The sequence below is a fragment of the Lampetra fluviatilis genome, chromosome 6, assembly GCF_964198595.1.
Source record: "Lampetra fluviatilis chromosome 6, kcLamFluv1.1, whole genome shotgun sequence".
Classification (NCBI taxonomy): domain Eukaryota; kingdom Metazoa; phylum Chordata; class Hyperoartia; order Petromyzontiformes; family Petromyzontidae; genus Lampetra; species Lampetra fluviatilis.
The window spans coordinates 4,119,149-4,131,981 of NC_136280.1; the positions used below are offsets into that span (position 1 = coordinate 4,119,149).

The following is a 12,833-nucleotide window of genomic DNA, read 5'->3' on the forward strand; positions in this document are numbered from 1 at the left end:
TGGTGGGGGGCAGTCGCGTGCAGCCCCCCCCCAGGCAGTCGAGACTCGGGGTGGAGTCGTCACCACGCCCGGCGACCCGCGCTCCAACTCGGCAGAGCCTGCGACTCTGGGCCACGGTCAGCGGTGGTGGTGGCGGTGAGTGGCGCCGTGGCACCGCACCCGTCCCGCGACCCTGCGTGCGAGCGGCATCCAAACCGCTCCGTCATTCCCGCGGCGCTCACAAGCCAAACAAAGACAAAGGTTCCCTCCCGTGTAGCCTTAACAGACTGTCGAGGCAAGAGCACATATGAAGGCCGGCACGGCACACGAGGGGGGTGGGTGGCCAGCACCGCGCCCGACCGCCTTTGTCTCTAAATGTGGAGGTGAAAAAAACCAGGAGGGACCCGGAGAAAAATCCACGCGACCACGGGGAGAGAGACACGCAGACTCCAAATATACAGCAGCAGGCGTCAGGATCGGTATCGAACCCACGACCCTCCTGCATACCCGGGCGAGGTAGTTAACATCTCACTATTGTGGCGCCCACTGTCTGACGTGTAAACATGTGATCATACATGTGATCATACATGTGATCATACATGTGATCATACATGTGATCATACATGTGATCATACATGTGATCATACATGTGATCATACATGTGATCATACATGTGATCATGTGGTCCTTTGTCAATCCACCGTAGGATGAAGGCCTCCCCAAGCCATTAGAGGCCGTGGGAGTTGCTTGGACATACTTCACCAAGTTGGTCAGTGTAGCCTGGTGACGGGGCGAGGGAAGTCGGGTGGGTGGGTGGGGGGGGGGAGTAATTCAGGACCGGGTCTGATAAATCTCACCCCACGAACTGAACCTCCGGTCACTTGGTGTGAAACAAACGCCGCGTGCGCTAACCGCTGCACAACACACACACACATCTGGGTCTGAGAACAAACTCGTCTCGACGGCCGAAATATTCCCTCCCTGGGCTAAACGGGAAGACTCTCCCACTGCGAGGAGCAAATCGCTTTGTAAAGCCGACGGCTTTGCCAATAAAGTGGACACACCTCAATGAACAAGCACGCGCGCATGCACGAGCGCACCCCCCCCGACCCCCCCCAAGCATTTAATAAAAAACATTGCCCAGGTGGTCATGCACATCACACGAATCGGTTCTGTGGCAGAATAGCAATTGGGCGCAGAAGGGAAAACGGCTCAAGCAAGGTGGAGAGGGGGGGGGGGCAAATGGTCCACGAGCAGGTAAACAACTGGTAAACAACAGATAAACAGCAGGTAAACAACAGGTAACCAACAGGTAAACAACAGCGATAGCCCCCCCTCCCCTCTCGCACCATTGGTTTCTTCCGTCCGGTGGATTAAAGCAACCAGAGTTTCGATCCACAGTCGGACGAAGCCATCGTTTTGTTGGGGGGGGGGGGGGGAAGAAACAAAATTGTGATAAAATCTTTGACAGACGCCCACCCACGACGCAAGCTCACAAATTGAGCGACTCGATTTCACCGTTCTGACTTTAGACTTTGGGGTACTCCCCCCCCCACCACCCCAACCACTGTCTCTGCGCGTTCATTTTCCTTCTTATTAACTTTATTCCTTCGTATTCACTTTAAGATGTTTTCTTGTTCATGTTTTGTTTTTTGTTTGTTGCGGTTGCACCCCATTCAAGAGCCGAATGGCTCACAGGGCTATACCTATTCTTAGGTTTTTTCCGTAAAGTCACGTGGGTAAAAAAATTTAATAAAAGTAAAATAAAATAAAAATCACGACGTTTCGGAGGCAACACAAGCTTCCGTCTTCAGGTGGAACCGTCACAGCACGCTTGCTGTATCAAGTAAATGAGGGCTATACCTAATAAATAAACTTGAACTTTCTCTTGGCTTGCAAAATTCATCACAATGTGTTTTTAAACATCGATAATTGTGCCTTTCAAGCAGCGTGCTACTTTTGTTTTACGAATCCGTTACTGCTGCGAGGGCACAGCGGGGCCTGCGTTTTCGGTCGGTGCAATAGCGACCGCCGTTCACCATCGGAAAACAACATTGTGCTTTTTTTTTAAATCGCGAAACCGCATTTCGGCAGCGGCGCGCGAGCACAAATAATAATGATGAAACCCCGTCAACAGCGCGGCTGTAAAGAGGGAAAACTTTACATTTAACAGGCGAGTTTTTTGGGGGAAATGGGCCCTTCCATCGCTCCGCTACGAAGAAGTGGGGGGGGGGGGGGCACGACGAACCAGCAACATGCACAGTTTCCTTCGTCGTTACAAAAGCAAAAGTGAGGTGTGTGTGGGGGGGGGGTATGAAGTGGGGGGAGGGGGGGGGTGACGTTCATTAAGAAAAAAAAACTCCAGAAATAACAGGATAGGATCACAATTTAAAATTTATAAACGGCATCACTCTCGTCGCTCGCGAACACTGGCGTTGTGCGTAAGGCAACAACACCCTGCGGTCGGGGAAAAAAACAACACAACAGCAATAACAACAACAATAACAACAACACCAGGCGTGCAGGCGGCGCAACTGCACCGGGGCAGTCGCCATGGCTACGATGCAAACTGGGTGGGGGGAGGGGCAGAATTAGACATGAGCCCCCCCCCCTCTCCCCAAATTACATTCCTTACAAAAGGGGGGCACACCAATGCCAACCCTTGCTTAAACCCGCTGGGTTTCACTCATCCCGCGCAATGCAATCAAAGAGTCGGGGGGCTCAATCGCGGCGCCCCGATTGACCGGGGCCGCCTCGATGAGTTTTTTTTGCCCTCCGGGTGTCTCGCTACAGGCGACAACCCCCCCCCCCACACACAAAGAGAGAGAGAGAGGATCGTAGGCCGTGACGCAGACTCGCTTGGCAGCACCACGCCGCTGCACGTGGTGGGTTCGAAGCGTGGGGAGCACGGACGTTTGGAGCGACGAGGCACGTGTAGACGCGCATCCCACGTGATGCGGTCACTCACGTGGGCTCGTGTACTTTGTTTATCACACCGATGCGTATTTTATTTGTTTAACTTTTTTTTCCCGGAGGCAAACGTCCACAAGATGACAGTCACGTTAATATATTATCTTGTGTATTTGTCAGAGTCCGGTACGTTCGGAAACGCATTAAACGTAATCACTCAATACACCTGTGCGTTTGCATATACACGTACACACACGCACACAAAACGCATACGCCGCACAATACAAAAATAAAACACGCGAACCGTTACAGAAGAGAACATACGCAAGTGACGCTTTTCACCGACTGGTTGTGTAAAATTGAAATGTTAACCAATGATCACACCCAGTAAATACGTTCATTTTTGTATAATATATTACAGTATATATATGCTGTACTTCATTTGCCCTTGTAAATTTAAAACGAGTGCAAGGATTCAATCATTTGAGCTGGACCCATCCCACGATTGTGAACGATAACCGCCGATTGATCAACTGGCCAAGCCAAGGCGCCCCCGCCCCCCTCTGCCCGATGGATCTGCCGCTTGAACGTCTCATCGGCGGCAAGGGCGAGGGGGGAGAGGTCGTCACTCGACCCCTGCGGGAGCGAGGAAGATTCGGTGGCAGCATGAGCAAGGCAAGTCAGAATTCTCCCGTTTGCTCCGGCGAGCATCGTCGTCACAGCGATGCTTTTCCTTTCCCCTCCAACCTCCTCAGCCTCCTCCGTTGGTGTGGAACCAGTGGGGAGGGGGGGGGGGGTTCCAAAGGAGCACGGGACCTCGCGAAGCGCAGCAGAATTTGCAGCCGGTACCCGCTGTGCACACCGTGGTGGAATGATCGATGACCATGAACGGACGGACGGATGTTTGACCGGTGATGGCTTTCGATGGTGATGATTGATGGGATGATGACAGCTGTCAATGAGTAGAGAGGAAGAGACCTAACAGAGAATGGCGACGACGACGACATGACGAGATTGGTGCCAGAAGGATGTGGCCACGACTTGAGCAGAGTGGCACGAGACAGAGAGGAAAGTGGAAACGAATGGCGACATGCACAGTGGACAATGACGGGCCATCTGCCCATGGATCGTGATGACAATTAGAACGATCGATTGATGGTGATTATGGATAACAATTGATCATTATGGATCATGATAATGATTAATGGATGATGAGAATAAGGATGATTTATTGATGCTCATAGACGACCGATTCGTGAATGACGTGTATACGTCACGGTCATGAGGATGATGCGGATGATGATGATGAACCCAGGGTGAAGTTGACCCATAAACAAGACCTTGAAGTTGGGAGCTGGACGCAAGTCAGCCCTGTCTCTTGACCAACTTGCACAACTTTGGCCACGGATAAATATGAAGACCTAAATAGTAAAAAAAAAAATACACGCGCACGGGAAACAACACTGCTTGTAATCAACCCTCTTACTTTAGCGACTGCTGTAAGCAAGCGACGCCCAAAGTTTAAACCCGTTGCATTGCGTGCGCGTTTTATTTTGGCTTTTCCGAGGTCACCCGAGGCGAGGTCAGGGGGTAGGGGTCAGCAAAAATATCCACTACCCCACCCCCTCCCCCCCCGCGCTCAACGCCTTGAAATATATTATTTTTCTTCTTATTCTATCTACGTGACTTTACCGAAAGTCCCAAAGAGAATATAGAACACTGTTCAAAGTTTCGTCCCATTACAATCCAGACAGACGAACACACCGCCCCCCTCAAGTGCAGCGGTGAGGTTGGCTCTCCCCGTGTTGGCAAACACGCGCTTTGTCGCGACATTTCTTACACGGGTATGGCAATGTCTTTCGCACACGCCCGCATAAGCACCGATGTCGTACGGCGCACGTACACAGCCTGCCATTCGTGCGTTGTTTGACGATATTCAGGCCCCAGTCCCGGATCGTTTTTTTTTTACCACTGGTGGAAATTGTTGTTGCAGCTAAAACAATTTTAGTGGAGACGGGGGGGGGGGGGGCTCAGCCAATCACGAGCGAGAGGAGGAGCAAAAGCACAATTGCACCGCGGGTGATGTGACGTCACGAGGCAAGCCCCCCCCCCCACCCCCAGCCCAATGGAACAGAGCCGGCCAATCGGGCTCCGAGCCGTCTGACACCACGTGCGCTCCGCGATCTGTTGGTCTTGCCCGCTGCAGACCCATAACAGCCACAGTTGGACGCAGAGCGCAGGATAAATCCACATGGTGGTTCAAACATGTTTTAACACTTATATGGGACTATCGTTTTCAAGCGGGGGAAAAAAGAAGGAAAATACTACATTGCAACTTGATAACGAATGTAATGTTAATAGCTTCAAAGTTCAGAGAGTCTCCACTTTGCTCGCCTTCATTGTCAACGCATTGCCAGGAATCTTCTCCAGGTGGTCTCCAGAGCACGGAGGCAGCAACTTTCTTGAGGTGTTGTTGCAAATTCTCAGAAAGTGGTAACATTTTTTTGAAGCACCCTGTACATGGGTGGAATAACTACCCTCCCCCCCACCCCCCTCACGATTCAGCGATTGTCAAAGATTCCCGATCGCGATTCGATTTAAAATATTCAAGAACAGCTTTTTTTAACACTGGTGTAATGGTAGCAAACCTGTTCGTGCAAGCTGCAGTTGTCACGTGAACTCATGGACGCACAGAATAACACGCAGCAACTCGCAAAAGGCGTTCTTTACACGGGCGATTCTATGCGCGTATCGTGAACTTATGAATCGGTATTGATTGACGAATCGGTGTTACTCTCTTTCTCGACTTGCAACCAACGGAGGGGCTTGGAGACCCCACAATCTCCTGTCTCTCACACGTGTGAACCCAAAGCCTACAGTTTCTGTACTTGACATTATTTTGAGGTCAACGACAAGAGGTTAAAACAAATTACAGGTCAACATACCACACCATGCCATGGCTTCCTTCTGATCGATCCTACAACAATTGTTACACCGATCTCCCTTGCACATAAAGATCCCCCCATATAGCTTCACGGGCAGTGCCGGCAAGTGCTTGTAGGTAACACTTAGGGAGGCATCTCAGCTGGCCGCCTCTGTCTCTCCGGTGCCTATGTATACACACACACAGCACCCAGTTACTCATTTAGGGCTAATTCGACCTAGTGGAGGCACGGGACAGGTTCAGATACCACTTGCCACTTGTGCGTATGATATCCAAGCTAGATCGCCAGTATTGTAGAGTGCGAACCTACCATCACGCACACACACACGCGCGCACAAACTACATTATATGTACGTTCAACATATCGCGATCGTCATTAAAATTACCGTAATCACTGTTATTAAAATAACTGTGCCCTATCATAATCATCAATATGATTACCTTCATCATTATTAAAATCATCATGATGATCACCATAATATTAGCATCATTACCATGAGCATCGCAAAAATTATCATCATCGTTATCAGCATCATCGACACTCTGTTCGCACGAGAGATGGGGGCCCCCTACACCGGCCACCCACAGGCGCAGCGGCGCCCCGGGAACTTTGGGAATTTTTCTATTTTCGCGGCACACCAGTTTCCGAACGCGCGCGCCGGACGGTGTCAGGGGCCCTCGCGCGGGGAGAACCGGCGAGCGAATCCGCCAAGTGTCACAGGCCGCGATGCCGAGGCCCGAGTCGTGATGGACAAAAAAAATAAAATCGCAGAAAGTTCTCCGTCACGATCCTGTGGGGGGGCTCCTGCGCCTTGCGGGAGTGAGGCGCAGTAGAATGCGCTTTCCATTTTCTTTTCTTCTCTCGAGAAAACGATCCTCTTTGCGGAATCGGTCGATCGTGGAATCGAGATGACGACTTTCTTCGCAAGCGGGAAAAGTAAAAAATAAAGGAACGGTGGACCAAAAAAAACGCTTCATGAAATCGGGCCCCGTGTCCGAATCTTGTTCATCTTGAGACGGTGTGCTTTTTGCACAGGTGTAAACGTACAGGAGACCACGTGTAGTGTTCAGCTGGTTTGCTGCATCATATATATATGTGTGTGTCACTGCCAGTTTCTTTGTGTTGAAGGCTGCATGCAAACTGGTGCCTTTTGTATTTTTTTGACGTCCCAAATCGGGAAAACTCTCCCTTTCCCATCGAAGTCACGGAGGGCGCAAAACAAAACACAAACATTCGCGCACGACAGCCGAAAATAATCAACCGCGGCCACGGTGGCGGTCCAAGGCTCGGCAGGGCAACTCTGATCGCGCAACCGGCACTCCCGCCGCTCGGTAACCCGGCAAGGAGATGACTTTCTGATAATTTTGTTTCACGCCAATTTCAACGGTCGATGATGAGGTGGTGGCGGCGGCCGTCATTTGAGTCGACGCGGGATTTTTCTTTCGTAATGGATTATAATCGGTGCCGTGTCGCCTTCGTTAAAAATTGCGCGTGCCCCGAACGGACGGAACGTTAGCGGCGGGCGCCGCTGCCCGTGGATTTAAGTCCGCTTAAGAGCGAGTAAAAACTAAGGGACGAGCAAAAAGACACGATTTAAAACAAACACTGTGTGAATGAGAGGTGGGTGGGGGTGTTTACTTCGGTCTACCGGTAGTAAACATTAGCTAAATAGAAAAAAAGGGGCTTTTAAAAAAAACATTTAAGAGCTTTCATGAAAGTCAACACACAGAGCGTGTGTTAAAACAAGAGCGCGCTTCTTGGATTCATCGCTCTGTACAGGAGGAAAAAAGCAGAGCGTGTTGCCGATGACCAGGGTTCTCACTGACTGAACATTCGTCCAAATGCAGCTTCTCTGCGCCTATCTGTTCGACGTACACGAAGTTGTTCACCTGGTTTGACAAAGATTCGTGCAGCATGAAATGTATCCGCAATAATCAAGCGGACCGGGGAAGAAAGGTTCTGGATGCAGGGGGTGCCCCCCTTGAGTGGCCTTTACAATCCCATCGACAGACGGCGGCGAAGTCGGGGATGACAAAAGGAGGAAGCAGCTGTAGAGGCATTGCCACGTCGAGGTTGCTGTGGTGGTGGTGCCCTGGTGGGCGATGTCGTGGTGGCAGGACTGTGTTGGTGGTGGTAGTGATGGTGGTGGTAGTGATGGTGGTGGTAGTGATGGTGGTGGGCAGGACTGGTCGTGGGCAGGGCAGCACCGGGGGCGGTGCTGCTGCCGTGACGCGGACGAAGGCCTCATATCGCGAGGAGCTCGATGCTCGGCGGAGGCTTGGTGGTGGCGGCCGTACCGTTGCGTTTCTCGAATTCTTGCGAGATTTCCAGGAAGGACTTGTTGCGCGTCTCCGGGAGGATGAAGTAAATGTAGAGGGCGCAGCACACGCAGTCCACCAGGAACACGAGGAAGCAGAAGGAGCCCAGCTCTTTCTGTCGAAGGGGACGAGCGGCACAAACAACAACACCAGCACAGGCACTCGTGGATACGTGGCCCCCCCCTTTCTTGCGAATCCGCTGCTAGATGAGGGCATCCCCAGGCCATTGCGGGTTGTTCGAATATACTTCACCACGCTGGCCAGTGTGGGGTGTGGGGTGGGGGGAGGACCCAGGACCAGGCCAGATGTCACTGACCACCGTGGCCAGGAATAAAACACAGAGGCCGCCGAGTTTACAGGGTAAACACACCGGTGTGCTGAACTTCTAACTCGTTGGCACGTTCGGTTCACGTGACAAACCTTACCAATTGACTGCGTCGGGAGGTGGCGGGTCAACGACACATTTATATTTACGCGATTTAACAAACAAAAAAACCCCTTTATTATGGATAAAATTTGTTAAACCAAGTCACAACCTCCAAGCACACACAGTGTGTACACCACGTGCATCATACAGAAGGGGGCAGCAGTGTGCCGCCGCAGATAGACGAGCGTTGCTCACAGGGCCCCTCTGCAGTGCGAGAGGGCTGCGAGGTGGCCCGGCGGTAGGGCGTTCGCCACTCGCTGCAAAGGATCACGGTTCGAATCCAGCGGCCGCCCTGGTTATTACTGCCGGTATAATAATGGTAATAATCCTACGCCATCTGCTTCACGGTAGACGTTGGAGAATTCCCCATTTGTGCGTGTTGGCGCCAGGGCCCGAAAATGTGGCAAATTCGAAACGTTCCATCGGAAGTTACTCACTTGGGATAGTACGTAGTTATCATTGCCGCCGACTGGCAGACTGCTGCTCCAGGCCACTCTTGCGAAGAAGACAATCCTGGTCTCTTAAGTTCTCATTTTTTTTTGGCAACCGCAAGCCAGTAAATTAATAATCCCACTAACGTTTTTTGTTGGTTTCATTTGGAATCACCCCTGTAAATGGCCGTGATTATTATTACAGGTTTGGTATTTCGAAGCACGAGCAAGGTACACCCCTGTACCCGACGATGGTTCTCCCCAAACCTGCGAGCGTCCCTCAGTGGCCAAAACTGCCTGCCACGCTGCCAACTTTGCAGGGGAACGCCACCCATGCCAAACCCGCGAGGGATGGGGGCTCGCACCACCATGAAGGGGAACACCATGCCGATGGAGAAGAGGAAGATCCAGTTGCAGGAGCCGTTGATCATGTAGGCGGCAGGGCGCGCTTCCTGCGTGAACAACTCCGCCGCCATCATTCCCGTCACGCCACCTGCGTTACGATCACACGACGCACGCACGCACAAAGACAAAGATCCCCCGTGTAGCTTTAACAAGCTGTTCGGGGCAAGTGCTGTTAGCGAGCACCTATCAAGGCCGGCACGGCACACGAGGGCGTGGGTGGCCAGCACCTCGCCCGGTCGCCTTTATCAGAATCAGAAAGGGTTTTATTCGCCATGAAAGTTCGCACAGACAAGGAATTTACTTTGGCCGGAAGGTGCATACATTCAACATTTAGGAATCTTAAATCAGTGGTGTACAAGTCTAACTATACTAAAGGTACAAGTCTAACTAATACTAAGGAGCTAAAGTATGTAAAAATTGAATAAAATAAAATCTAAAATATACAATAGCTATAATATACAATTAAAAATTACAAAAATGCAAATAGGGTAACATAGTGCAAATATGGCAGGGTGTCATTGTGCAGATATTGTGTTAAAGTCAGTTTGAGCGTTAAAGTCAGTGTGAGCCCCTGGCCTTGTTTGTCTCCCTAGTGACGATGTTTACACACCGCACCAGGTACTAATTTGAGGCCAAGTAGAACTAAGGAAGGTCCAGGACCTGTTCAGACAATCGTCACCGGTGTTGGCCGTGAGCGGGAATGAAAGTCGGGTCACCAGGTTTGTAGCGCAGCGCGCTAATCGCTACACTAACGCTCCCCACTAACACACACACACACAGGAGCAGACGCAGCGAGCAGCAGCAATACTATTAACGAGAAACACACGTGAGTGAACGAATGCAATGCACAATGAAAAAAAGCAAATCCAACTCCGTCTGCTACTTATTTCTACTTTCTTTTTTATTTTACCGGCTAAGGCCCTACTGAGCTACTGTATATGTTTCTACACACACCTCTTTTTCAGAAGCGACCTGGCCACAAATGATCGCTCAACGACGTGGCTGATCATGTGGACGTGTAAGGTAGCCAATCGCCCAGATGGCCTCATCCAGCTCAACGGCTATTTTTATATGACGGGCGACCCCACGGCCACTCGTGACCAATACATAAACTCTTGAATTACACGAGATATTGGTTAATGTGCACCCTGGTAAACCCCCCCCGCACCCGAATGCGCTCACTTTTTGTCAGATCAGCGGATTAGTTGAGCAGGGTTGTGAAAAAAAAGCAGAAGTACTTAATAGTTGTTGTGAGGCTTCAGACCTCTGGTGGGCAGCAGTGGGCAGTGCAACAACATCAATTGTTGTACTCTACTTCTATGCCCCTATGCCTATGCTTCCTGCCTTCACTGGATGAAGAGTCATGCGGGAGTATAAACTATGGGAAACCGTAAAGACGATGGGGGGACACGGGACTAAACGAAGACACGGAGAGAAGAGGCTTTCACTGTGGATTGGAGAGTTTGTACGACTCTCCGTGTCACTATCGATGCTTCAACATTACAGAGATTTCCATTGCCTTGAAGTGCTCGCCCAGAATGAAGGGCGAGGGGCGGAATTGGGAGGCGGACGCCGGGAATCTCACGCTGGCGCGAGGATCGCTAGGATCGCGAGCATCGCGAGGATCGCTAGGATCGCTAGCATCGCGAGCATCGCGAGGGATCGCGAGGATCGTGAGCTCACCTGGGCCGATGCCAAAGCTGAGGATGTAGCCGAACACGCATGTGGCGCTGAGGTACGGCATCCACTCCACGGAGTCCTGGGTACAAACAAAGACAAAGATCCCACCCATATAGCTTTAACAGGCTTTAGTTTGTCATGCAGTTTATACTGTAGTTTTTTACGTGGTTGTTTAGTAACTACAGCTACATACTATTAACATTCCTTTCCTTTGTTAATGCTCCCCCCCTTCCCCCCCCCCCTTTGATGCTGCTAATCCTGCATAATGCACGGGCATAGTATTGATTTGGAACCCCCCCCGCCCACCTCCTACGCATTTTCCATATGCTGAATTCCTCTTGATATGCAAATTATTTTGTTTAGGCGCTCTTCTTCCCACCTCCCCCCCCTCTAACCCAGCTTAAATATACGCTCCAAGCTTGGGGTGTTTCATTCTTCGCCTGAGGATGGCTGCTTGCGTTGTGGCCGAAACGTCGTGAGAATTGTTTTATTATGTTTTATTTTTTTATTATTTTATTACTTCCCTTCTACGTGACTTTACCGAAAGAACCAAGAAGACTTTAACAGGCTGTTGGGGCAAGTGCTGTTAGCTGACACCTATGAAGGCCGGCACGGCACACGAGGGGGTGGGTGGCCAGCACCACTGCTCATTTGAGGCTGAGTTGACACACACGCACAGATACACGCACACGCACGCATGCACACGCGACACAGGATGTGTCGGATCCGTACCCAGTTTTGCAGAAGTAACCAACGCGGCTTTTTTTTCTCTCCAAAATTTATTTTCGTCTTTCTCCAATTGTATCCCAATGGTGATATCGTCATCATGTAAACTAAACAAACGCTCAACTAATTTTTTAAATTTTTTACCAGGTAAGGCCCACCGAGCTTTAGAGCTTTTTCTCAGAAGCGACCTGGCCACAGATGATAGCTCAACCAAGTGGCTTATCACGTGGACATTTATAGCAGCCAAATACTCGAAACGGACGTTGATTCTAAATGTCACGGCTCTTTCAACCAGACGCTTGGTTAAGAATTTTTGGCATAAAACTACCACGTGTCCTTGGCCAAAAACAAAACACGCATCGTCGTTTTGGCTACGAAAACCTACGTTCTAAGTGGTATTTTACAGACCGTGCGAAATCGAAGGTGCACCTCCGACTGATGGCATGGGCGAGAAACAGAGGGCCCTGGTCAACGCCGGGGGAGGGCCTTTTAGGTGCGGCAGCCTATTATTAATCCTATAGGTACTAAAGTGTTATTCATGTTAAACTTCGATTTGCGACGTACAATTCGTACATCGAACTTCAAATAGCCAGGCCCATCGGGCACGGGCGGTGGCGATGATGTCTCCCCTGGGGGGCTCCCGTCGTAACGCAGTCCGGCTGGCCGTGAACGCGCAGGTGGACTTGGGTTCTCACCTGGAGGTGCAGCGACACGGTCATCACGACGCACACCACCGACATCATCACGTAGCCGCCAATGAGCAGCGGTCGCCTTCCGGCGCGCTCGATGAAGTAGCCCTGGGAACACACGCGCGTGCCCACAGTGGAAGCCGGCTTACATCATCGACCGCAATTGCCGACGCTCAGAAATGTTTGTCAGTCACTGGGACAGTTCTCGTGGCGTGCACCATCTCACAGAACATTCCGGTGTTCTCCCGCAAACAGGGTCCCCCCCGCAGGAGACAGGAGCCGCACGTTTCTATGCTAGATCCCTCCTTCACAACTGCAAAAAC

General features: G+C 51.0%; 1 protein-coding gene across 2 annotated transcripts in view; it reads right to left on the reverse strand.

The window, feature by feature from the left end:
* Positions 1-12,833, reverse strand: part of LOC144933068 (solute carrier family 2, facilitated glucose transporter member 11-like) — a 71,382-nt gene continuing 58,549 nt past the window's right edge. Inside the window, exons 9-13 of one of the 2 annotated variants that reach the window (XM_078857564.1) lie at positions 12,517-12,618; positions 11,099-11,174; positions 9,376-9,503; positions 8,132-8,267; positions 1-172 (exon numbers count right to left, since the gene is read on the reverse strand). In XM_078857564.1, coding sequence (XP_078713690.1) covers positions 60-172; positions 8,132-8,267; positions 9,376-9,503; positions 11,099-11,174; positions 12,517-12,618 — 555 coding nt within the window. In that variant the 3' untranslated portion in view covers positions 1-59. Of the gene's footprint in view, positions 173-2,355; positions 8,268-9,375; positions 9,504-11,098; positions 11,175-12,516; positions 12,619-12,833 lie in introns of those variants that run through there. The other variant, XM_078857565.1, reaches the window with a different exon arrangement.